The sequence below is a fragment of the Podarcis liolepis genome (genome assembly GCF_965112155.1).
Source record: "Podarcis liolepis genome assembly, chromosome: 7".
NCBI lineage: Eukaryota > Metazoa > Chordata > Lepidosauria > Squamata > Lacertidae > Podarcis > Podarcis liolepis.
In genome coordinates this window covers 72897965-72922661 of record NC_139561.1, presented here as the reverse complement: position 1 = coordinate 72922661, position 24697 = coordinate 72897965, and the positions used below count along the sequence as shown (strand labels likewise).

General features: G+C 41.7%; 1 protein-coding gene across 1 annotated transcript in view; it reads left to right on the top strand.

Moving 5' to 3' along the window:
• Nucleotides 1–2229: 2229 nt before the first annotated feature.
• The window catches only part of KDM1A (lysine demethylase 1A), a 37660-nt gene continuing 15192 nt past the window's right edge, over nucleotides 2230–24697 (top strand). The window contains exons 1-5 of the mRNA XM_083512290.1: nucleotides 2230–2610; nucleotides 6504–6669; nucleotides 15793–15852; nucleotides 22683–22816; nucleotides 23984–24062. Of these exons, the coding sequence (XP_083368416.1) occupies nucleotides 2245–2610; nucleotides 6504–6669; nucleotides 15793–15852; nucleotides 22683–22816; nucleotides 23984–24062 (805 nt within the window). The 5' untranslated portion in view covers nucleotides 2230–2244. The remainder of the gene's footprint in view (nucleotides 2611–6503; nucleotides 6670–15792; nucleotides 15853–22682; nucleotides 22817–23983; nucleotides 24063–24697) is intronic.

The following is a 24697-nucleotide window of genomic DNA, read 5'->3' as shown; positions in this document are numbered from 1 at the left end:
AAGTGGGTACTGTGCAGCCATTTATTAGATATGGCGGCTTGCCATTATCTTCTGTCTCCTTTGTTTCCCAAGTCTTTATCATACAGGCAGCAATTCAACATGCTCCTTTCTCTACTATGGCACTATAGAAAGTGGGGAGGGGGAGGCTTGCCTGTTCATTTAGCTGTTCAGTGCACACAAGTACTGCCAGAAAAAGGTGACATTGCACGGCATCTATAATTGCAAATGATGCAACATTTGAAAAAGCTGAGTTGTGTCACCTGCTCTAGGAAGGCTACATGTTTCATGTTATGTAGGTCAAGAGTTTCAAGAGCCACTTAATAATTATGACTCGTAACTCTTGGATTTTTAGTATACCTTCTTTGTTCTCACCAAAACTGCTTGAATTATCCCACTTTAAAAATAGTTGCTAGGAAACAAATCTACTTCAGAAAAAAAACCACCCCTGCATACTGCTGGATAAAATGCAAAGCTGCATTCTGGTTGTGTGCAATGGTGCTGTGATAATAGGAATGTACTAAACTAAATTGGTCTTTGCAGAGACATCACCTTGCCAACAAAGGTCCGTATAGTTAAAGCCATGGTTTTCCCAGTAGTGATGTATGGAAGTGAGAGCTGGACCATAAAGAAGGCTGATCGCCGAAGAATTGATGCTTTTGAATTATGGTGCTGGAGGAGACCCTTGAGAGTCCCATGGACTGGAAGAAGATCATACCTATCCATTCTTAAGGAAATCAGCCCTGAGTGCTCACTGGAAGGACAGATCGTGAAGCTGAGGCTCCAATACTTTGGCCACCTCATGAGAAGAGAAGACTCCCTGGAAAAGACCCTGATGTTGGGAAAGATGGAGGGCACAAGGAGAAGGGGACGACAGAGGACGAGATGGTTGGACATGAGTCTGACCAAACTGCGGCAGGCAGTGGAAGACAAGTGCCTGGCGTGCTCTGGTCCATGGGGTCATGGAGAGTCAGACACGACTAAACAACAAAACATGTATATTTAGGTTTTAATTATATGCTTAATTTAATTGCATTAGACATTTATTTTTCTTCCTATTCTGCAGTTACTAGTCTGGCCTTTCTCATTGGCCTATGTAGCAAGGGCATAGCCAACAGCAGATCACACACTGCTGATACATCAAACCTGGATTCCTAGTTAATGCCACTCAAAATCCAACTTTCTCCAGTTGACTCCAAATCGTTGCCAAGTGTTTTGCAGCATTTTGTAACACAAACCCCAAGATTTGCAGCACCCCAAAAAGTGTGCTACTACTGACTTTCAGGAAGGGGGCCTAATAGTCTCATCCTATCCAACACTTGGATTCATCCACTGATGATTCCAGGGACTACAATACAGAGCACTGATGAAAGCAAGGATAAACAGTCCTGGAGCAAACAATTCAATTACGGTAATTTAAATTGGTTTTAAGCCTTCCTGATTTTGACATTTTCCAAATGTGTGTTGTTTTTGTTGTTTTTTTAAGGGAGAGGGAGAGAATTCTTCTGTTTTAATTTATTATTACAATACATGTAATCATTTTATTATGTTTTATATATGCTGTAAACCAGAATGGCTGGGGAAACCCAGCCAGATGAGCGGGGTATTATTATTATCAATAATAATAATAATAATAATACCTGGGCTTTTCCCCAAACGGGGGCTCCAGGCGGCTTACAGGTAAAAATAGGAAGGGACGCTTGGCAAATCCACACCGTGATCAACTCCCGCCCGGAAACCAATGTCCCCACTGTGGAAGGACGTGTGGATCCAGAATTGGCCTCCAGTCAAATACGGACTCATTGTTCAAACCGTGCGTGTTTATGGAAGACAATCTTCCTCGGCTACGAATGACCGCCAAAGAAGAGAAGGTAAAAATATGAACCGCTAATAACATTGGGGGGAGGGAGAAACGTAGCCAGGATTAAAAATACATTCATATATAAAACCTATTAAAATCATGCCAATACTATTAATCAATCACATATTAATGGAGAGCACCATTCTAGATGAGAGCGGCTGTCCCAGCGGCACGTGCTACGGCGGCCGCTACGGGACTAAAAACGGTTCGCCGGTCAAGAACACCGCCCCCTTCCTTCCCTGGGAATCGCGCGTTCGTAGGAAGGGGGCGGGGCGTCGCGGGCAGTGACGTCGCGCCGCCAGGGGCGGAGCTTCTCTGCGCGTTCGCTCCCTCGCGCGCGCGGGGGCCGCCTTTGTCCCGCGGCCTGACTCGGCTCGTCTGAGGGGATGCTGTCTGCGGGGAAGAAAGCGGCCGCGGCGGAGGCTCCGGTAGGCGGTGGCGGCGGCGCGGGCGGCCCGGCGGGCGATGGCTCTGCCGAGGCCCCGGCGCCCCCTCCGCCGCCCCCACCCCCGCCGCCTCCGCCCCCCCCTCCGCCGGCCCTGTCGGGCTCCCTGGGCTCCTCGGAGGGCGGCGGCTCGGGGCCCTCGGAGCGCACGCCCCGCAAGAAGGAGCCTCCGCGCGCCTCGCCGCCGGGGGGCTTGTCCGAGCCGTCTCCCCCCGCGGGGCCGGGGGGGCCCGTCGGGGCCTCCGAGACCACCAGCATCGCCGAGACCCCCGAGGGCCGCAGGACCAGCCGCCGCAAGCGGCCCAAGGTGGGTGCTCTTGCCCCGGCCGCCGCTGCCGCCCACCGGGACCTTACCTACCCGGGGCGGCGGAATGGCTGGCTTGGGTGGGCCAGGCGTCGTCTCACACGAACCGGTTTTTGAGGAAATGTATTACTTTAAAACGGTGGAGGTTCAAAAAAGCGGCTTCGGGCTCCCGGAGCGGGCTAGTGGTTTTTATTTTTATTATTTTCGCTGCACGTTAAAGCAGAAACCGAGCGGTTACTTCCTGCAAGGAGAAACTTAAAGGCCGGGCAGGCCTGTAAGTTGCAGTCCGGCTGAGCCGGGAAGTTCGCTGCGTGGCCTTCAGCCAGTGAGGATGTTTCTCAGCCTGACCTACTTCCCAGGGTTGCTGTGGGGCCGAAATGGGAGCGGGGAGCGCGCCTTTTATCCACACGGGTCATTTGGGGAAAAGCGGGGAGTAAAACAACAACGAGAATAATCGCAATAAGTAGAAGGTTGGCATTGTAGTCTTTCCGCCGTAAGTGCTGGATTCCTCCTTATTGGCGGAGTCCAAGCAAAAAAATACAAAAGTGAGATGTCAACATCTAAAGTGGTACAGCCCACTCTTAAGGATTTAAGGGGGCGGGCAGTGGTATTGTGGCACACCGTAAAGAATGGCAGTTCTTGTGGCACAGGTTTGTATAGATTAAAGCTCATATCATCAGATACAGCTGGGATCTGGCTGACGAAACAGGCCACAAACAGTCTGCAGGGCTTGCTTGTGGGGGTTGTGTGTTCTGGATTACTACCCCTCTGGTATCTCTTGGGCATATACTACCTTCTGCTGTATGTACCATATATTGATTATCCGTTATTGTTAATTAGGCTTTTTATTCCAAAACGGTACACAAGGTTGATGTGACGTCAGAAAGCAGCTGGAGCCTATGTTGCAAGGCACTAATGAATGTCATTTATTGTTTGCTTCTTAATGTGTAGGCTAGACTGCTACCTTTGTTTTACAGAAGCAGATTTAATAGTGTGCAATGCAGTAAATGCTCCAAAGCCATCTTAATAAGGAAGGGAAATAGATCCTAACAAAATCAATGTTTTTTTCTTTTGGCTCTTGCTTTTCTAACACAAAGGATCCTTTGTGATCAAATAAAGCTTTGAAATAAGTTTTTATATGTGTATATTTGTATCATGTAGATGCACAGGGAAGATGAATATACCTTTGGAGAGCATTGTATATTTAACAATTAGACATTGATTTCATTATGTGATCATCAAGACTTGAGGGTTCTACTTTCTTTAATACAGGCAAATGCTTGTAATACAAGGAAGTATATAACACATGGCTTGACTAGTTTTTAGCATTGATTAATTTGGGCCCTTTTCCACTCTGAGTTCTCTGCAGGGCTTACAAATAGGAATGCTTTTTTGAAATGAGGGCTTACAGTTAGATCTGTTGGTCCTTTTTAGTTTACTTGTAAAATTTATGAAGAATTATTATTTAATTTACTTGAATCAGTTTGTACAGTATAGTGGGTAGAGGACTTGAATTTTGGAAGGGCTTTGAAAACAAAAATTATGCTGTCCTTCTCCCAATGCTTCCTTATTTATGGCTAGCAGCAGCTGCACAGGAGTTGGAGCTGCACTTGTGAGGCTCAACAATGCTTTCCATCCCTTCCTGGAATCCTATGCCTTTGTAGGATTTCATATATAATGTGTAGCCTACTTTAGTTTGAGTTTATGTGACTTAGGTTGCTACAGAACCTGTACAGATCCATATAAGAAAAAGCTTCAAAACACATTATAATGTACATAGACTGTACATAACGTGAAATCAAAGGCTAACTCATTTTTATGCCATAAAGCTTTTGTGGATTAGAATCCAATTCATCCAATTTTGTGAAGTGCTATTCTCAGATGTGTGTGGGGGTGCTAAACAGAATAAATATACCAAATAAATTAAAAAAGAATTACAGACACAGAAAATTCAGTTAAATATGTATAAGAATGATAATAATGATAATAATAATAATTTAGTAGTATTTATAGCCCGCCCATCTGGCTGGGTTTCCCCAGCCACTCTGGGCGGCTTCCAACAAAAAATTAAAAATACAATAAAACATTAGACATTAAAAACTTCCCTAAACAGGGCTGCCTTCAGATATCTTCTAAAAGTCGGATAGTTGTTTATTTCCTTGACCTCTGGTGGTAGGGACAACCACACAACTTATATGTAGACTGTTTTGGTTTAAAATATTTTTACAGTATTGTAAACACAAAATTAAACATATATCAACAATTTCTGTTAAAATGTGATATTAACAATTTGCCACTTATGTGAATTATTTTCATGATTATCAAAATAAGAAATAAAAAGTGTTGCCGACCCCTTCCCCCCAAATGGCGACTAGACATTCTGTTTTGGCACCCACAACCCAGATCCCAGGAACCATTTGACTGCTCGCTTTTCTATCCCACTGCTGTCACTTCCCAGTATATGTATGCTACTATTATACACAATTTAAAAAATGAATTATGCTTTATCACCTATACAGATGTCTGCTATTTGTGTCAATTGTCACATGTGAAACCTGATAAGTGTAGCAGCTTAAGGGGAAACTGAAGGCAGGCTAGATTCTTTTCTAGGGTGGGATGTGTGTGTGTGATGCAGGACACAGTTCATATTGTATGTAAAAATGCTGTATACCAGGCATAGGCAAACTGCCCTCCAGATGTTTTGGGACTACAACTCCCATCTTCCCTTGCTAACAGGACCAGTGGTCAGGGATAATAGGAGTTGTAGTCCTAAAACATCTGGAGGGCAGAGTATGCCTATGCCTGCTGTACACCACGCAACACCATATGTTTTACTCTCCCAGTCACTGCTTTCATTGGCTGAAGTGCTCCTCTAAGTATTGCAGTATAGTAGTGCCGTATTAGAGGGAGCTTTCTGTACCTGTGGCTTTTGAAGCAGACTGTATTTTCACTAGATTTTGTTATTGGAAGGATTGTGCTAAATTAGCTGATAAATCTAAGGGGAGAACTTAGTGGTAGTTGAGAGAAAGCTCTTAGATTTTTATTTTTTGAAATGTTTGTTAATTTCCTGGAACAGTGATATTTATTGTGTGCATTGGTTATTTGTTGTGCTGCTACCATCTAGGCTGAGAAGTATAACAGAGAAAGGTTCTTCAGTATTTTCTAAATATATTATTAACTGCCGGGAAACACTTACTAATTGCACTAATTACACAAAAACTAAGTTACAGACTGTAGCAGTCTAATGTGGACAATGTTAGAGTGAAATATAGTGTAGTTTGCATTATTTTTAATTTAAGTGGATGAAATGAGGTATTCAGTGGATAGTGGGTTAGTCGTAGAAAAAGAGAATTGCAAATTGTAGAGTGCACAAACAGGCAACAATGCATTATGGCACTGTCTTCAGCTTGTGTGTCAGGATGCACTAGTGGGTTGCAGCCTGATCTAAGGTGGGTTGCAACAGGAGCACTACCACCATGCAAATATATAGTAAAAAAAAAAAGGGAGACGTCACATCCAGTCTCCCATTCCCGTGGGAATCCAACAGTAACTCTGACTGTGGAATGCAAAACAGTGTCTTGTGACTGCAGTTGCTGCTCAGTGAGGGAAATAGAAACCAGCATCCCCAAATGTATGTTTGTGTTTAAAGTCCTGGAACGGAAAAGGTTGACCAAGGTATAGACCCAAGTGTGAGGGACCTTTGGCCCTCCAGATTTGCTGAACTACAACCCCATCATCTTTGGGATTCAACAACATGAGGTCCACAGGTTCCTCACTTTTGCTTTAAAGCGAACCCTTCAATTTACCCATGAGAATTCATTTTAAAAGTTTGTTAATCTACTTTGCCAATTTGCTTGTTCTATATTGATTGTATTGTGGGGGCATTCTGCTTACAGGTAGAATATAGAGAAATGGATGAAAGCCTTGCTAACCTTTCTGAAGATGAGTATTACTCTGAAGAAGAAAGGAATGCTAAAGCAGAAAAAGAGAAAAAGCTGCCGCCTCCCCCTCCCCCACCACCTCCTGAGGAAGAGAATGAAAGTGAGCCAGAAGAGCCATCTGGTGAGTAAAGGGCCCCCATCCAGCAGGACAACAATGGTCTTGCACATTTGAAGGCAATATGGTTGCACAGACACTCCCCCTCCACTGAGTTTAGTTTAGCTTAGATTAGCTATGGCATGAAGGACTGAATGCCATCAGAAAGTATGGATGAAAGTATGGCCACACATGAGCAGCATTAATGTGACCCTGGAAAATATTATTTGCTTTGAACATGTATCTTCAGATTTATTAATCAACATCCTTAATAGAGTGACTTTACTGACTCCATTGCTTCCTTACCTGGCCTTAGATTTTCTATGCTCGCAATCATCTTTCTGTGGTCTGTTGAGAATCCCAGAAATTGGCTGATGAAATTTTCTAGCTTTGCTTTGCTAAATTGAGTCATTCTCATTTCACTCTTTTTTGTATTCTGGGTTTCCCCCCGTACATTTTAGCTACTTGGCAACACGTTCAGTTGCCTTTAATCCTGTTAATAAAACTGGTTCTGCCTGGTCTAAAACTACTGTGAATCTAGATTTCTTAATAAAAGGGCCACTTTTTGTGTGTGTGTGAATCAAGTTTTAGCTTTGTTCTCCCTCTATTAAATGTCAGAAGTATAGCTTGAGGAGAGTAAAGAGTCTCGTTTATGTCCATCCCTAAAATACTGTCTCCAACTTGTAAGAATTAGTGGTTGTGAGCCAAAGCTGCACCCTGGGGAAGTTCCTAGCTGGCTGACAAGAGTATGCCCTCTGTTGTTTCTAAAGCTGCCTATGTCAAACTCCAATTGTAGGATGTTATGGTAGCATGAAAGCAAAATGGCAATTGACATACCACCATGTGCTTTGGGGGGCGGCAGATTGCATTCATTCTGCATAGCACACTTCCTCACAGTTTGGGCAGGGGCTGATGAGAAGCCTAAGTGGAGCTGTAGCAACCCTTTAGCCGTTGATCTCCTGGCTCTATTATTTGGGTTGAGGAGTAGGCATCAGCTGAGTGAGCACAGCTTGTTTTAGGCCACATAAGTAGGTTTCAGACAAAATGTTTTCTAATTGAACTTGTGTAGATAGACTTCATACTTGAAAGATCCATGTGCTTACCTTCCTTGTTACATGTCATTGTCATCTGTTGCAAAAGGGGAGAGATGTCCATCTCATGCAAAATGCAAGTCTTCTGCAATTGGATATTTTTGTCAATATTTTTTTTCTGCCACAAGCTTTTTCATAGCCCACATCTGCTAAGAGTTCAGCTTCATGGAGTAGATGCTAAGGGCATTTCCTCTTCCTCTGGTGAAGAGGGAAGTGTATGTTTGTGCCTCTTGCTATGAGAATGGACTAGTCATACAAGGTGCGGCTTCCAATTGGCTGCAGGAGCTTCCTTCACTCAGTCGGAAGCCGTGTTGGACGTTTGGCTTCCAAAAAGCGTTCACAAACCGGAACACTCACTTCCGGGTTTGTGGTGTTCGGGAGCCATAATGTTCAAGTCGCAAGGCATTCCTGAACCAAGGTATGACTGTATTTATGTTCAATGCCTTTCTGCTGTCAGTTATAAACATAAATATTTTGGGTTTGGTCCAACCTAAATTAGTTGAATTTGCTCACTGATTTCAAGTTAGTAATGACTTAATTTAGATTGACTTTGAGGGGTTTAGTGCAATGAACGTTGTAAATAAATAAATTAGTTTGGATCAAACCCATTATCTCAAATTTATGAGTATTTTCTCTCCACTTTAAGGCTCCATTCTTTCCCCATTATTCATTTTAGACATTTTGCTAGCTTTAGTCCAAAGTGCTACATATCTGTACTCCTACACTAGTTCACCTGTATATTTCTTCTTAGTGACCTATTTTGCCTCCCTTTTATAGCAGATAACTAGTCACATGCCAGCCTAAAATGGTAAAATCTTCAACCTCATTGCTTTTCATACTGCCCTGGAATGTGTGCCACTCCTAAGCCAAACCATGTTCTAGTGAGAGAGTGCAGGCTTCCAAGGTGGAACTCACAGCTGCCTCCCTAGTTATTTTTGCTGACACGCTGCACTGAGCTAAGCCAAGGTCTGGTTTCACATTTTGTTTGAACAGGCACTCATGGTTAAGCATTCTCTGGACCAGGGTTTCCCAAATTTGGGTTTCCAACTGTTTTTGGACTACAACTCCTATCATCCCTAGCTAGCAGGACCAGTGGTCAGGGATGATGGGAATTGTAGTCCAGAAACATCTGCAGACTCAAGTTTGGGAAACCCTGTTCTAAACTAACCATGAGGAAATAACAGACCTTGGCTACATGTGGTTGTTAGTCTGGAGAGTGCTTAACTACAAGCCTAGGTCTGGACAACACACTAAACCAAACCTTGCCTTAGCTCATTGCAGCAAAAGGATTGGGAGCCAACAGGTTTGCATTAAGCCATAGCTAGGCTTAGTGTGTTGTGCAAACCAGGCTATTGAGATAGGGACTTCTTTTTTGGCTCCTTTGTCAAGAACAACCATCTTCTTAATGTTAATAGGACAGCAAGATGTTGAAATTATTGAACACTTCAGTGTTCTGCAGATATGCAGGAGAGCCAGAATTAGAAAAGTGAGTTGTTTTGTATGGAACATAAATTTGCTTTGTGATTTACTGAGAGAAGCTGTTTCGAAATATCCAAATAAAACATTTTAAACTCTCCACCTGCATTCTTGTGGTTTTTGGAGCTTTCCAGAAATAAATCAGAACTTTATATTCATTTAAATAAAAGAACTTTGAAAGGTATGTTTTATTATATTTTTATTTTTTAAGACCCCAACATATTTTGTGTCATTTCCCTATGTGTAAACATGGCTTTAGAGAGAAACGTTATGGAATATTTTTATTTTTTTTGCCAGCAACTCTATAGTTGTAGTTCAAGCACATGCTTTTATATTTTCCCTGCCACAAAAATGGAATGCAAATGAAATATGTTGACTTTGAAGTGAGAGTACTCTTACAAGGTCGTTATGAAGTTAATGGTACAGAAGACTTTTGTTCAGAAATAGTTTGGTTGAGAACCAGTGTGGTGGTAATAGAGTGCCAGTCTAGGACTGGGAGAGCTGGGTTCAGATTCTATGCTAGCTCCATGCAAAACACAGTTGGCTAGTCTGTGGTTTAAGCATTGCTTCCTCTGTTCTTTCTTCACAGTAATGCCCCCTGTAATTTCACAGCTTTAGTCATTATTTCACATTGCGTATGCTCCAACATAAACTGTAGATAAGACAACCCATTATTGAAGTAGTTTGCACATTACAGCAAACCATTGTTAAACTATGGTTTAAGAAGTCTGAGCATCATGATGGTGCATGCTACTTATTAACACCTGCTTTGTTCCTCTGTTCCTGTCTTTGCTGTGCTGAGAGGAAAACAAAGCAGAGGCTGGCTTTGCATTTTGTATGGATCCACTTGCTTTGTTTGTTTCCTCCAAAACATCATAGAGTACTGGTTTGCACATAACTCTAAGCTAGCCTCTAATTTGGCACAGCAAAGGCAGGAATGGGGAAGTGGGCACGAAGGAACAGTGTGATCAGCACACTACTCATTCTTTTGTAATCAGAGATTGAATTCAATATACGCATGGTTACAAGGCAATGTGATATATATTGGTTTTGTTTATAATGTATAATGCAAAATCATGTTTCATACTGGAAGTGGGGTTGGGTACACAAGTGCTCCTGAGGTCAGCTCCCAGTTTGCAAACAATGTCTTGCAAGGAACTAGCATTATGTATGCACAGAACCCAAGTGACTTTAGCCAGTGCTAGAAATTGGGATAGAATAGCTTGGGGCCAAATGGCTTCTGGGACCTGGGTTGTGGGTGCCAAAACAGAATGTCTAGTTGCCACTGGGGTGGTGGTGTGGTTGACAAGATAAGCATGAATTAATATGTAATTCACATAAGTGAAATATTGGGATGGTAAAATGTGGGGAAGACCCGTAAGGATAAAGAATGGGTTACCTAAAAGGACATAAATTTAAACACACAGATTATGATTGGAGAAATATGCTTGGCCAAGCAATTTAAAATCCTGTTTTACAACTCCAAATGCTTCATAGATGTGTGTGAAATAGTATAGTTTGCTAGAAAGAAAACCTTTGCAGTAATTGTGTAGTTCTGTATTTCTGTGAAGCCCATTTTAATTGAGGGGCAGAGGAGAGTGTTGGTTAGAATTGGAGTTTGCGGGAGGCACAAGTTGTGTGTTTCCACACAATAAGTGCAATCTGCTAGTTCACTTTTCCATAATAGAATGGAAATAATTGTTACACACGCATGCACACATGTTACCTATGGTTTGTTTTCATTTTTTATGTCAGTAGTCAATAACTGTTGTGGCTGAGGAATCAGATTGAGTACCACTGTTGAGCAGGAAGCCAAGTCCCAGGACTCTATCTTCTGTGCTTCTTCTCTGCCTTTGCATTCCTTTCTTAGTGCATGTGTCTTTCACTGTGCTGCCCCCTTCATGTTCCATATAGAATTTCTTTCTTTTTTAAAAAAATAATCTTTATTAAAGTTTCAAAAGGTTACAGAAGACAGAACAGAAAAACAAAAGAAAACACAAAAAACAACAAAAAGATTCCACCTTTTAGATCTCATTTTCAATAACTTCTTTTCATGACTTCCCCACGCCTCCCCTTATTGTATTCCAACTCCAGTTGTTTGTTCAAACAAGTTTTTATCCTTAGTGTCCTAACCATAATTTGTTAATTTGCTTAACCATGATTTGTTAATATGATTCTATAGTAAGTTTAGGCCTTATCATTATTATCCTTATCCTTAATTTAGTTTATTCAACAATTTTTTAAAGTATATACCTTAATCATATATGAAAGAAGAAGAAAGAGATATAAAAACAAGAGAAAAGATGCCTTTCCTAAAGTTGTCCCTAATTCCCATCCACGGATTCCCCATTCTTATAATAATAAAGAGCATATAATTTTTACACTGCAAAGTAAGAATCAGGCCGCCTTTGGACTTCTAAACCCCCACCCTTCTCTCCCCGGTTTCAGTCCCAAACCAAAGTCCAGTTAGCCCATCTTTTTAGCCTGGTGACCTTACGTCCGAGGCTCTCAAATCTCTCTCAGTCCCTTTCAACCGGCTTCTTCGAAGGTCTCTCATGCTAAACATCCAGGGTCGAAAAGGTACCTTCTCAGTGCTGACCATGTTTCTTCCAGCCATGCCTACTTGTTTAAAGATGGAGCTCCAGCTCTGCTTCTTGAGTCTATATGTCCCAAATAGTCCAGCTTTCACCTTGGTCGAATTAGAGTTCATCTTGGCAGGTCTCCGGCTCTCTTTTATCTTCTGTAACATTTCAGCCACCCCTTCTTTCTGCTCCTCCTGTTCAGCAGGTGTCTTTTCCTCCTCTTCAATTTTTGGTTTCTTTTCTTGTCCAGCTGCCTGTGTTTTAAGCATCAAGTCCCTTTCCAACTCAATGGGTGTATTTTCTGTTAACTTCGGTTTTATGGGGCTTGTAGACAAAACATGGCCTTGCTCGCTCGTCTCTCGCAGCTTTCCCACGAGAAAGATAAGCTCTTGCAAGTCAGCTCGTATTTCCCGACCTAGTTCCATTCTTGTAATGTCCAAGAATCCCCTCTAGAATTTCTTTCTCTATTACTTTATGGACAACTAAAAAAGGCAAAATGGGGTGGGGGGATAATATCCGTTCTTTAAAAATTCTGAGTATAATAAAGACACAAGACAATATGGCCCTTGTATTTTATTGTGATCCCCTCTTCTGAAAAAGGGAGACTGGAGAGCAAAAGTGAAACAGTGCCAGGAGCAGGTCAGAAATAATTCACATGGCTTCAGTGAAGTTAACTCTTTAGTCAGAGAAACAAGGCAGCTTATGAGGTCAGGCCTAGAGAGCACAGCAACACTGGGTAGCTCAGACGAGAGAAGGAGCTAATTTATAAGTGAGAGGATGATTTTTAAATGATTATATAAGATAAAGAAGTGATTATAGAAATGTGAGAAATATGTTAATGTTATAGGAAAGTCAGAAAAGGGAGGGAAGGAGGTCGTTGCTCTTTTTGAGTAAAAATGTAAGCTTTGGATATGTATTATGAAATGAAATATGGAAAACTCAATAAAAATCATTATAATGAAAAAAGAAAATTCCAAGGATGCAGGTTCGATCCCCTTAAGAGACAGCTGCATATTCCTGCATTGCAGGGAGCTGGACTAGATGATTCTCAGGGTCCCTTCCAACTCTTGTGATTATGATTATCCTTCCTGATAGAACTTGCCCCTATTTGCAAGGACCGAAGGTCTCCTTCACATCTCCTTTTGTCTCCTCTTCCCCCAGTTCCTTTCCAAGCAATCTGAGGCTCCTTTGTCTTCAGCCTGGCTTCCTAACCAGCCTGACTCATTGCTGCCCCTATGCCCCCCTCCTCTCCAGCCTCCTTTTCTGCCTCTTGTTCTGGACTGCTCTCTGTCACAGACTCTTCCTTCTCACTAAGCCCTGTTAACTCTTCAGCTTCCGACACCTCCTCCTCCTAGTCTGCTCCCTCTGACTACTCAGCATTGTTGCACCACCAGTCCCCTGGCTCTGAGCCTTCTTCCCTTGGGGGTTCCCCAGCTGATGCCTCTCATCACTCCTCTGCATCCAGTCAGTCTATGACAGACAGGTGGTACCCTGAACTACTATTTGCTGGCCATTTAAACCTTGAATGTAGTAGTTGAATGAATGTAGTTCATCATTAGCATTCAATAAATCCTCTCACCTTCTCATCATACGTGAGTGCCTTTTTCCATCTGGTGAGCACCCATGCTTCAACTCAAAGCCCTGCTTTTCAGAAACTACCTTTCCCTTCCCACTTGTAGGTGCATTATCTCCTACAAGTTGAGCTTTTGTATTTTAAAATAAAAAAGTGCTTTAAAATAAAAAAAGTGCCAACAGCACATTGCTGCTGCTTTCTTCAAAAATCTGATGGGAATGGATAGATGTTTGTCAAAGAAACAAGACATAGTCCATTCCTCTTACCTTTTTGCAAGCAACAGGGAGAAGGTGCTGCTTTCTCCCAAATGCCAACCACAGGGAGAAAGTCAGCACTGGTTCTCTGCTGCCCCAAGCACAGGAAGGAAAGGTGGTTTCACTCTGTGTTGGGGCTTTTGCAGAAAACCCCAGCTTTGCCTCTTTGTTGCCTCTTGTAAAAACCTAAGGGGAAGAGAGTAAAGTTGCCTTTTTCATTAACTGACCTCCATTGCAAAAAGAGCCAGTAGTTGCTTTCTCTTTCTCTTATTTTTTCACAAAGAATGGGGGAAAGTGAGAAGTGGCTTCCCACCTGCAGATTGTGCTTTTGCAGAATATGCAAAGCATTGTCTTGCTGCTTCTGCCTCCTGGAAACTCGCAACAGAAAGCAAAGAAGTGAGATCTTGTCTTGGCAGAAGAGAAGGGAGAGTTTCTCTTGCTTCCTATTGAGCTTATAGAGGTGGTAGCAGACGACGTTCTGCTGCTGTTTTCTGCAAAGCTACAGCTTGCAAGATGAAAACCTCTTCTTTCTCTACCCCCACCCCCAGTCAATACAAAGAAAAGGAGTGTTTTTTTCTCTTTTCCCTTTGTGCTTTTGCAACAGGCAGCACTAGGGCTGCTCAATACCCTTCCTTTCTCTGAGTTGAGGAAAGGAGGGTTCAGTACAAACACAGTAATAGTAAGCTAGCCACAAAGTGCCCTTTTCACCATATGAAACAGAAAAGATGGCCATTGAGGATAGATAGCCATGATATGGCTCCTACTGGGTCTGATTACCAAATCTTTTGAAGTTTTACCATGTTCAGAGTAGGCCAGAATGGCATGGTGAGCTGCTTACTGATATGTTAGTATATGGATCAAATATGCTCCCCTGTTAGCACCCATTGAGTCCTGAAAGGTTATTTTGCATGTAGGAGACCTTTATTAATCATACTCGTTCAGAGAATTGGAGCTTCCCACAAGGTACTGTTTTGGAGGCAGGTTGATGTAGGCGCAGCCTAGCAATGTGTAGCTGAGGAGCAGAAGTGTATTCCCAATCCTTTTCCTTTTAGAGATGAATTACATAGTTAGAAGCAGTAGAATGAAGCTCAGGTCTATATATATATATAGAGAGAGAGAGAGAGTTTAGTGGTATACATACATATAACACTAAACTATAGTTTGATATTACAGGAATGATCCTGCTTCAACTCAAGTTATCCCATCTCCCATTCCTCCTCCCAGGCACGGCTAAGGAGATTTGAAGCATTCAATTCCGGTTTAAATGAACTGTAGCTTCTTATTGCCTTCACTATGATTTATTGAAACAAGCACGGATCAAACCATGGCTTCTCACCCTGGCTTGTTTAAATAAATGGTAGTTGAAACTACGGTAATTACAGTTTGCCTTTATGACCCACAGTGACAAACTGCTGTCACTTTAAAACAACTCATCCTGGTTGTGTGCCTGGTTGTGTGGTGGGCTTATTGGGGATGCTCATTCCCATAATGTAGAGGAGAGATAATTTAAAGACTTATTTCAGGGACATGTTTTTCATGCTTCTTTCTTAGGATCTGTTGAAAGTTCTAAATCCTGTAGTTCAGTTCTTTATATGTGACAACAGTACATTTATGGGTGAATGCTAGCACAGTCAGCGTAAATGTTATTTAGTATTTGTGTAGTTGTAGCCTGCATATAGAGTCAGTGAGTTTCTAGCCTTAATATGTTTGTAGCTTATGGAAGAGAAGTAAGGTAGCATCAGATTGGTTCATGTTTCCAAGCAAGACTTGGCTAAGCCGTAACAGATCCTTGGTGTTTCAAACCCTTGGCTAGACTGTCCATCTACATATTCTTCCTACTGGTCACAGGAAGTGTTATCTTTATTTTGTACTAATCTGTTTTAAAAATTGTTTCATAAATTTTTAACAGCTAGGTGCCTTCAAATGCGTTGTATATCTATTGCTCATGCCCCGCAGGAGTCTGACAAAGGGTTCCAACAACAAGGATGAAGCATTAGAAGATTGCAGAGTGTGATGCCCTTGACCCACATCCCAGAAGATGGAATTCTCAGGAAATGTCCCCCCACTAGTTGGTGAACTACTAAACCTGAATCGCCAGCTATCAGGCCTTCATGTCCCCAAATGACTTGAACTTGTGGAGCAAGGTCCCTGAGATCTCCTCTTTCCTTCCACAGGGCAAGCAGGAGGACTTCAAGACGACAGTTCTGGAGGGTATGGAGACTGCCAAGCATCAGGTGAGGGTGGCGTTTGATGCTTGCCACTTTGTAGCAAGAACCCCCAAAGTCAGGGATTGATGCTTGCAAGTGCATGTGTGGGGGGGTGGTCAGGTTTTAGCAGGAGGAATGCATTTGCCCACTGAAAAGGAGGGATTTCTATTGCAGCTGGAGAACATGATGGGAAATTAAAAGAACTCTGAAATTCATTGGACAGATTTCATAGCTTCACACCCCCCCTTCCCTGTGTTTGGTAGAGAAAACAGAGTCACTTTTCAAGTTGAAGGGGGAGTTAGACTCCCTCCTTTCAGAGCTGTAGGACTTTTTGCACAGTGTGACTCTGAGTGGGATTCCAAGGAATGATATTGAAAGGAATATCTTTTTTCTAGTTAGTTGCTGTATGTTTACATAGAATTGGGGAGGAAAGCCCCATGAACTTTGTGAGATTTAATTCTCAGTAAACATGCATGAGGACTTCAAGTGGATAGTTCTGGAAGGCATGTGGACTCTCCTTCCTTGGAGGTTTTCAAGCAGAGGTTGGATGGCCATCTGTCATGGATGCTTTAGCTGAGATTCCTGCATTGCAGGGGTTGGACTAGATGACCCTTGGGTCCCTTCAACTTTACGATTCTATGATTCTATGCATAGGATTGTATTGTAAGTGATATAATAACCTCAGGGTATGCAGACTGTTTTAGTGTGGTTTCTTTAAGAACACCTCAGATAGTTCCAGTTGATGCACATGGACTAGAATTTATGTCTAAGAAACCACAATTTTGAAAGCTCTTTTTGGTTCATGAAACGAAATCTATGGAGTTGGCTCTAGGTACATTTGAAATTGTAAAACCAGTGCCGATAAGATGTGGTTTTTAGATACGGTAGATTTAGGGGTGCATAGTTTTCAATTTTTTCTTCAATTCATTTGCAAACCAATGCATGTTTTAGATATATGACTTCTTCAGCTTCACTGATTTGTGTGAGTGGTGGAGCAAGAGAGCAAGATGTAAATGATTAGAAATTCAGCCTGAAATCTCCATGGTAGATATGTCAGTAGTCAGACAGTTCTTACTTTGAAATGTATTTAAGCATTTTAAGTACTGCTTGAAAGGTCTGCAGTGTTGTCTTTTGAAAGAGTGGGCAGGAAAATGATTGGCTGCATTTCTGATGCAGTTTGATGAAGCTTTAAAGATTTAAGGTTTGTGTACAAATATTTCAATGGGTTGTTTTTTTTTAAAAATGTCTCAACAAGGTGTTATATTTGTATGTGCGATTATTTTGAGTCCTTAAGTGGAGACTGCCCAAAATCATTTTTTCTGAATTTGGGGTGAGTGGGTCATTTGCTTGTTAAATTGTATCCTGCTTTTCTTTCATAGAGGAGGGAGATCCAACATATTTGGGTTTCCCGGGCAGGCTGCTATTCAGTGCTTGCCTGGCACACCGCTAAGCGTCAGACTTCAAAAATGGAACTGTGTCAGTACGTTTGTTTTGTTTTCTGGGCAATCTTTTGGAAGGCAGGAGTTAACACACATAAGCCAGATATGCACCTTGATCCAGGCCACATGATGTTATCATTTCCAAGTCATGCATTAGAAGTGGATTTCTGTCATTGCCAGAGATTGGTGTGACTAATTCCTAAACTGAAACTTTAGGAACCAGCCAGAGATGGAAAAACTCAAGCTCAAGGGCCAGCCAAATGGTGATCTCCACACCCTTGGGTTTCTGCCCAGACCACAGCCCTCACTGCTCTACGCCCTCCAGTGATTTTACCTGGCTGGAATGTATGTTTGATCTGTGATAATACCTTTTGCTTTCCTGGATGGAGAGTATTGTGCATCTAGCCACACCTACACTTCGGCCATACCCAACCACTTGTGTGTAGTCCGCAGAAGATCACACATGGAGTGTTGCCCTCAGGCAGAAAAGGTGCCCCGGTTCTACTTCAGACCCATGGGACCCTGCTAGCATTTTCTTTTTCATATACAGTACTTGCATTTTGGTTGAATGCTGCTAGGGTATATTTTTGTCTTTGGCATAACTGCGCACATTGACATAGAGGAGCTTGCTTTATTAATTTCTATTCCAAACAAAACATTTGAAAATAGTTTCACCTGTATCAGGATTTATTTAGCTGGCTCCATACCAGGAAGACTTTCTTAAGTGAAATCTGAAAGCTGTTCATCATATTGATCTATATTAAAATGTGCACTGTGCTGCTGATTATATTCTACACAATTTTGACTTGATTTACAAGTCACTTCCTCAGTGTACAATGAGTTCCTGAGCAAGATAAAGCAGATGTGTCTCTAACATAGGGACTTAGAAACTAGTTCTTTGTTGTTACACTGAACTGTGTGTTGACAGCTGCTCTGTGCTAAAGCACCCATGCTTAAATAAACTGCAAGTTTGCACCCTTCCTTATTTTATGTGTTTCTGCCATACAATTTTAAGCTTAACTGCAGGTATAAGGCCTAGAGATCTGATTACTTAATATAAAATTGAAACATCTCAAGATACTGAATTATGTGGCAGAAACCAAATTTCAGCAATTGCACTCTGTGGCAGCAAATAATTGAACATTGCATTGTAACAAATACCTTTCCAAAATATGTAACCATAATGCTCTTGCAGCTGAAAGAGACTGATTTTCATCAAGGAGAACACGATGCTGGACTTCGATGGGAAGATCTAGCACAACTCTTTTCTGTTTAATTTGGGTAACTAGTAGATTGCAGCTTCTCAAATCTCCTGGCTGGATTTATATATTTTTAAAATATAAATGTGCTCCTGGGAGCTTGCCGTGTTATGAATATTTATGTAGTGAATGTGTTAACCACCCTTCATGACAAAACTGCCGGTGTCTTACGTGGCTACAGCAGGCGGTTGCCAATGTGCCTGCATGCCCTCCTCTGGCACCTATGAAGGGTCTAAATAAATATCCCCTCAAAAATCCACAATGCACGGGAGACGGTGTTCCTCTTGGCACTAGCTTGACCTCATAAACATGTTCCCATTTCTTGGATGGCAGTGTTAGTCACCCACTTCTGTTTCATTCTGAACAGAGGAGAAGTACAAAGTGCTTCTCTCTGTAAAGCTGGTGTACGTTTCATTTCCCCATCGATGTGGGGCATGCCGGTACCATTGTGTTGTCCTGTCTTTATTCTGTTCTTTTAGATGTGGCAGCCATTTTGTGTTATGCTACCACCACCACAATTTTGTACTATGCCATGCCCTACTGAAGCCATTTTCTGACTGGTGCCCTTGGCACTTCCTCAAAATTCCAAATGTGCTCTGTAGATTTAGTTGGCAAAGGCAATTGCTCCATCCTCAGGATGCCCACTGCAAAGTTCTTTCCTGATTTTCCAGCATATTTGAGAGAAAATGAGGAGGAAGGGAGTTCCCCTCCCCTCCATGTTGTGGTTTTCCAGAAAGCAGAAGCTTTGAGGGCAAACTGTGCAGGAAATGAGATAAGACCCTGTTCCTTGACCAAGTCTATACAGCACAGGCAGAAGACAACTGGGATTGGGGGCTGTCAGGGTGGCAAGGAAGGGACTGGTGACTACTATGAAGTCAATGCTTCAGTGTGGATATATGTTTGAAGGTACAAGGTTGGAATGTAGTTACCTGAAGCAAGCTTTAAAAGGTACAGAAAACTTGCAAGAAGAAAAGGTACCCCTGGGAGAAACAGTTACCAAGGGAAAGGAAGGTGAAGCAAAGCTTGTGGCGAGCAGGAAAAGGAAAGTTTGCTTACCCAGCCACAACTACAACCCAACATTATGGCCATATTTGCAGGCACATTCCTACCATTGGTGGAGATCTTGCTAAGAATATTTATAATATCTGTATTCAGTTATCTGAAAGGTAGGGAGGGCTGCCATACTTTATCTAACCAACTGAGCTAACAGAGTCCTATTGTTTTAGATTTCCATTCTGTTGTTCCCCACAGAAGATTAGGTTAACCAGTGGGGTATAACACCCGTCACTTCAGTCACATTTCTTCCTTAGTTGACTCATTTTCTCCCAGGTTTAGTTTGTCCTCTGAATGTGTTTTCAGCAATGCCAAACTGAAATGCGTTTTCAGTTGTCTTGTGTCAGTCTGAAGAGCGTGGTCTGTTTATCCCTAACTCATCATTTAGAGCTGTCGTTATTGCTCTTCCAGGAGACATTTATCAGTGCATTTGTCACTACATGTCTGCCATCATCTCTTGGGATTGTTCTTCACAGATATTAGCCAGTAGCCTTTACACAAGGCTTGTTCTTAGCCCTGCAGGTGTTGCTTATTGTCCAGATCACTCACTGTATAAAGGCACAGAGTATTTGGACAGAATTCAGTAACTTAGCTACTGAAATTTGAGTTAAAACTATTTTGTTTTTGAGAAACTTGTACAAGTTAAATTTAGCTTTAATGGCATAATATGTATTAGGAAAGCAATTTATTTCACTCATCACATTACAACTTGTAAGTCCATACTGTGTTCCTAATATTGTTAAGATGCCAAGTTTTTCCATTTTCAGTGTAGTGCAAATACTTAGGCTGTCATTATAAGTTTGCATATTCAGCCTGAATTCCTAGAAATACTTAATAGGGAATACAATGAACCTTACTTGGATTCAGTGGACCTTACTTCTGAATAAGCATGCATAGGAGTTTGCTTTCAGTTATATTCCTATTGATTACAGTGGATAATGATCTACATTCAACTGCCTCAATGAACATTTGAGCAATCATGTAAATTATTTGTAGGATTTTAATCTTATGCACTCAGGTCTGTGTTGAAGCATCAGTGTAGAACCAATGACTAGATCTGTATTTTGTGAGCTTTTAGCACTTTAGCTGTTTTTATTTCTGAAGAACTTAATACCTAAATAATGCTCATTCTTGCAATAGGAATGAGTGTTATTTTTAGGGCATTTTATGAATTCAGAGAAGCCGTCTGTTAATTGCACATGAAGTTGTTGCAGAGTTTTAGCCCACCCACTTTTTGGTAGGTGACATTAAAAACAAAAAAACATTTCAATATAAACCTGCAGTTGTTTTTACTTCAGTCTTTATTTCAGTCAATCAGCTTCTCGGCCTTACTAATATCTGGAAATGTCAACGAGAGCTTAACTGTTTTTGACATAGTGAAATTGGAAATGAGAAATTTTGTGCACTCAGCACAAGTTGTTGTAGAAGAGAAGGGCTTCTGCCATAGAGACATTAAGAACTCAGTCCTAAACCCACTTATCTGTGGGTGAGCCCCATTGAACTTTCTGTGACTTACATGTGGGTAAATTTACAAGAGTTCCCCATAAAAGGTGGGATTTGGTAGGGCTGTGTCCTGATATTTAGAAAAAAATGATAAAAATTGTAAATAAATCAAATTAATATTTGTGAACATTTGCATATGATTAAACAGATGTTGGATGACCATCTGTCACAGATGCTTTACTTGAGATTCCTGTTTCACGGAGGGTTGGACTAGATGATCCTCAGGGTCTCTTCCAACACTGATTCTATGATAAATTAATATTTTTAATAGAAAAAGTATACTTTGGGTGGTTGTCAGCTAAATTAGAATAATCCCACTGAAATTAATGAACATGAGTTAGTTTGGGACATTAATTTCATTGGGTCTACTCTGAGTAGAACTTTGTTGGCTACAATCCATAGTTGTTGGTTTTTTGTTTTTAAACGATTGCCCAGTTACAGATGCCCATTGCATGTATTGAAAAAAAATTTAATTGGTTAATCTTATAGATTAATCAATGAAGGATTGCATTGCTAGATTTTATTGAAGATGAGTTTCATTGCCTCCTTTCATTCCAATCCAAAATGCCTGTAAAGTGCAATGGTGTAAAAGTGAAATGCCTGGGTATGGAATTAGTGTTGCAGTGTTGCCCTCAGATTAATAGTCAAAAACCTGTTTGAGGGACTTGGGTGGTGTTGTGACGAAAATAACCTTGCTAATGTAAACTAGAATCCCCCCTCTAAGTAATCCTGTGTAACAAATACATTTTGGCATTCTCGATTAGATTGTTGAATTGATGCTTCTTGCAAATCGCTTGGGTTTCTAGGTTAACCATTAGGATGCACCTTGACGTGATAACCTTCCTTCCTCAGTCTTCCTGATCCTGGAGTCTGACCCCTTTTTTTACTTCCTCCATTCTGTCTTCCCTCTATTCCTACAGATGTACCAGACAACTTAGCCTCTCCTGAGGTCTGTGATTGCCTCCTGGTCTCAGTGGGTTGCTGTTGTTGACCGAACTGCCCCACACTCCATGTCCTTTTGTGCTCCTTGCCTCCTGCCATCCCATACCTGGTCATGCCTGACCTGATTCCTTTGTTCATCTGTGTCCTTGCTGTTCCTGAGAGGCAGCTATGCACTCACACAATGAAGATAACTTCTCCTATCCACTATTGACAGCAGTAGTGCTCTGCTTTCTGTACAAAGCACTTTGGTAGTTGCCTGCTGTTAGGCTGGCTGTATGAATGCTTGCCCAATATCCCCACCGCACCCTGTTCCACAGTTGTTCACAGTGGTTAACTTTTAAATGGGCAATTACTGCATTCTGCACTTTACAGTATATAAATCAAGAACTTTGCCATCGGTTGATCTGCCTAACTGCACTATGACACCGTGAATGTGTTCATACACATTTGAGTGCTAGCCTCTTAAGTTGTGTCTTGCGTTAATATATCAAAGAACTAAGTTTTTAAAAGTAAGGAGGTCCAAATATTTTGCAGGCAGACACAGTTTGAGGTGACACACTTGCACCTCTTAGGCAGGGATGAAAGTGTCTCCTGGGTTGCAGCATCCTGGCTTCCCAGGTGTTTCGGCAGTACTTGTCACATGTGGGTTCTTTCATTGTAGGTGTGGAAGGTGCAGCTTTCCAGAGCCGACTTCCACATGATCGGATGACATCACAAGAAGCTGCTTGTTTTCCGGATATCATCAGTGGGCCACAGCAGACTCAGAAGGTGTTCCTTTACATCCGAAATCGGACGGTATGTTGATTGCTAAAAGTTTGATGGAATATTCTCAGTGGTCTTTGGTACTGGGGTCTTTAGTTTTAGATGGTTGTTGTTGTTGTTAATTGAATTTATATACCACCCTATACCAGGAGGTCTCAGGGCGATTCACAGAAAAGATTCACAGAAAAGGTTGTGTATGCACTATATCTTCAAAGCACAATCTTTCCCTCAAAGAATTCGGGGCACTGTAGTTTGTTAAGGGATACTATGAATGGTAATTCAGGGAGGGTTAAACCACAGTGCCCAAAATTCTTTGAGGGAAAGAAGTTTCTTTGTTTTTGTTTTAATGTGCTTTAAACACATAGCGTTTACACAGACTAAGACTCCAGAGTGAGGAAGCCACACACAGTCCTCAGGGCCAAATATTCAGATGCACCAGCTTCTTAACAACAACAACAACCAACCAGTCTCAGGAGGTCTGGATAAAGGAATCTGGTAGGCATGGAGACGAGTTATGACACTGCAGGAATTAAAATGTTGAAAATATTTCAGATTCTTTAAAGAAGCCCATTCTGCTCCAAACCCAGCTGTCCAAATACTGATTCTTGTGGCACATCCTGACAAACATTCATTTTATTAAGAACAGAATTTGTAGCCTTCCATGGCATTTGCATTTTAGGGCTTGACTACTCAGATGAACTATGCAGCCCAATTAACTTCTGTTTCATTAGCCATATTCTTTTCTGCACGTCACTGGGGAAGCATGCCAGTCATTTCACTTCATTAAGAACAGGGGTCAGCACACTTTTTCAGCAGGGGGCCGGTCCACTGTCCCTCAGACCTTGTGAGGGGCCAGACTATATATATATTTTAAAATGAACAAATTCCTATGCCCCACAAATAACCTGGAGATTCATTTTAAACAAAAGGGCACATTCTACTCATGTAAAAACATGCTGATTCCCGGATGTCCGCTGGCCGGATTTAGAAGGCAATTAGGCTGGATCCAGTGCCCGGGCCTTAGTTTGCCTACCCATGATTAAGAAAGTTACCCATAGGCAGCATAATCACTGCACATTAGAATTCTTAAGTGGCCACAAAGCATATATATGAAGGGTTTTCCCCCTCAAAGCTTTCTAGTAATTACTAGTTCAGTTACAGAATTTACAACAGTTTTGTATGTTTGTGTCATTCAAATAGTTGCAGCTTTGGTTGGATAACCCAAAGATTCAGTTGACGTTTGAAGCAACACTACAACAGTTGGAAACACCCTATAATAGTAAGTTGCCATTCTTACCTTGCACATAATTGTAAGCTCCTTGGGATGCTTGACTAGTAAAGCTGAATAAAGAAAATAATAACAGTAACCCTTTTCATGTACAGCCGTGCCTTGGTTTTCGAACAGCTTAGTTCTTGAACGTTTAGACTCCTGAACGCCGCAAACTTGGAAGTGACTGTTCCGGTTTGCAAACTATTTTTGGAAGCCGAACGTCTGACGGGGCTTCCGTAGCTTCCAGTTGGCTGCAGGAGCTTCCATCGTTTTCAAATGTTTTGGAAGTCGAACGGACTTTCAGAACTGATTCCGTTTGACTTCCAAGGTACAACTGTAAATCCAAACTGCTGTTACAAATACAGTGGTGCCCCGCAAGACGAATGCCTCGCAAGACGGAAAACTTGCTAGACGAAAGAGTTTTCTGTTTTGGAGGTGCTTCGCAAAACGAATTTCCTATGGGCTTGCTTCGCAAGACGACAATGTCTTTTCGTCTTGCGAGGCACCACTGTAGACATTTGTATAGTCAAGTCTCTTCAGGTGCTGAGCAGCAAAAGCCTCTTGTGACTATTAAAAACATATTTTGCTTGAGGTTATTTCTAGGAAAGGAGTTTCCCAATTTGTGTGTGCCTTGGGGAAATTCG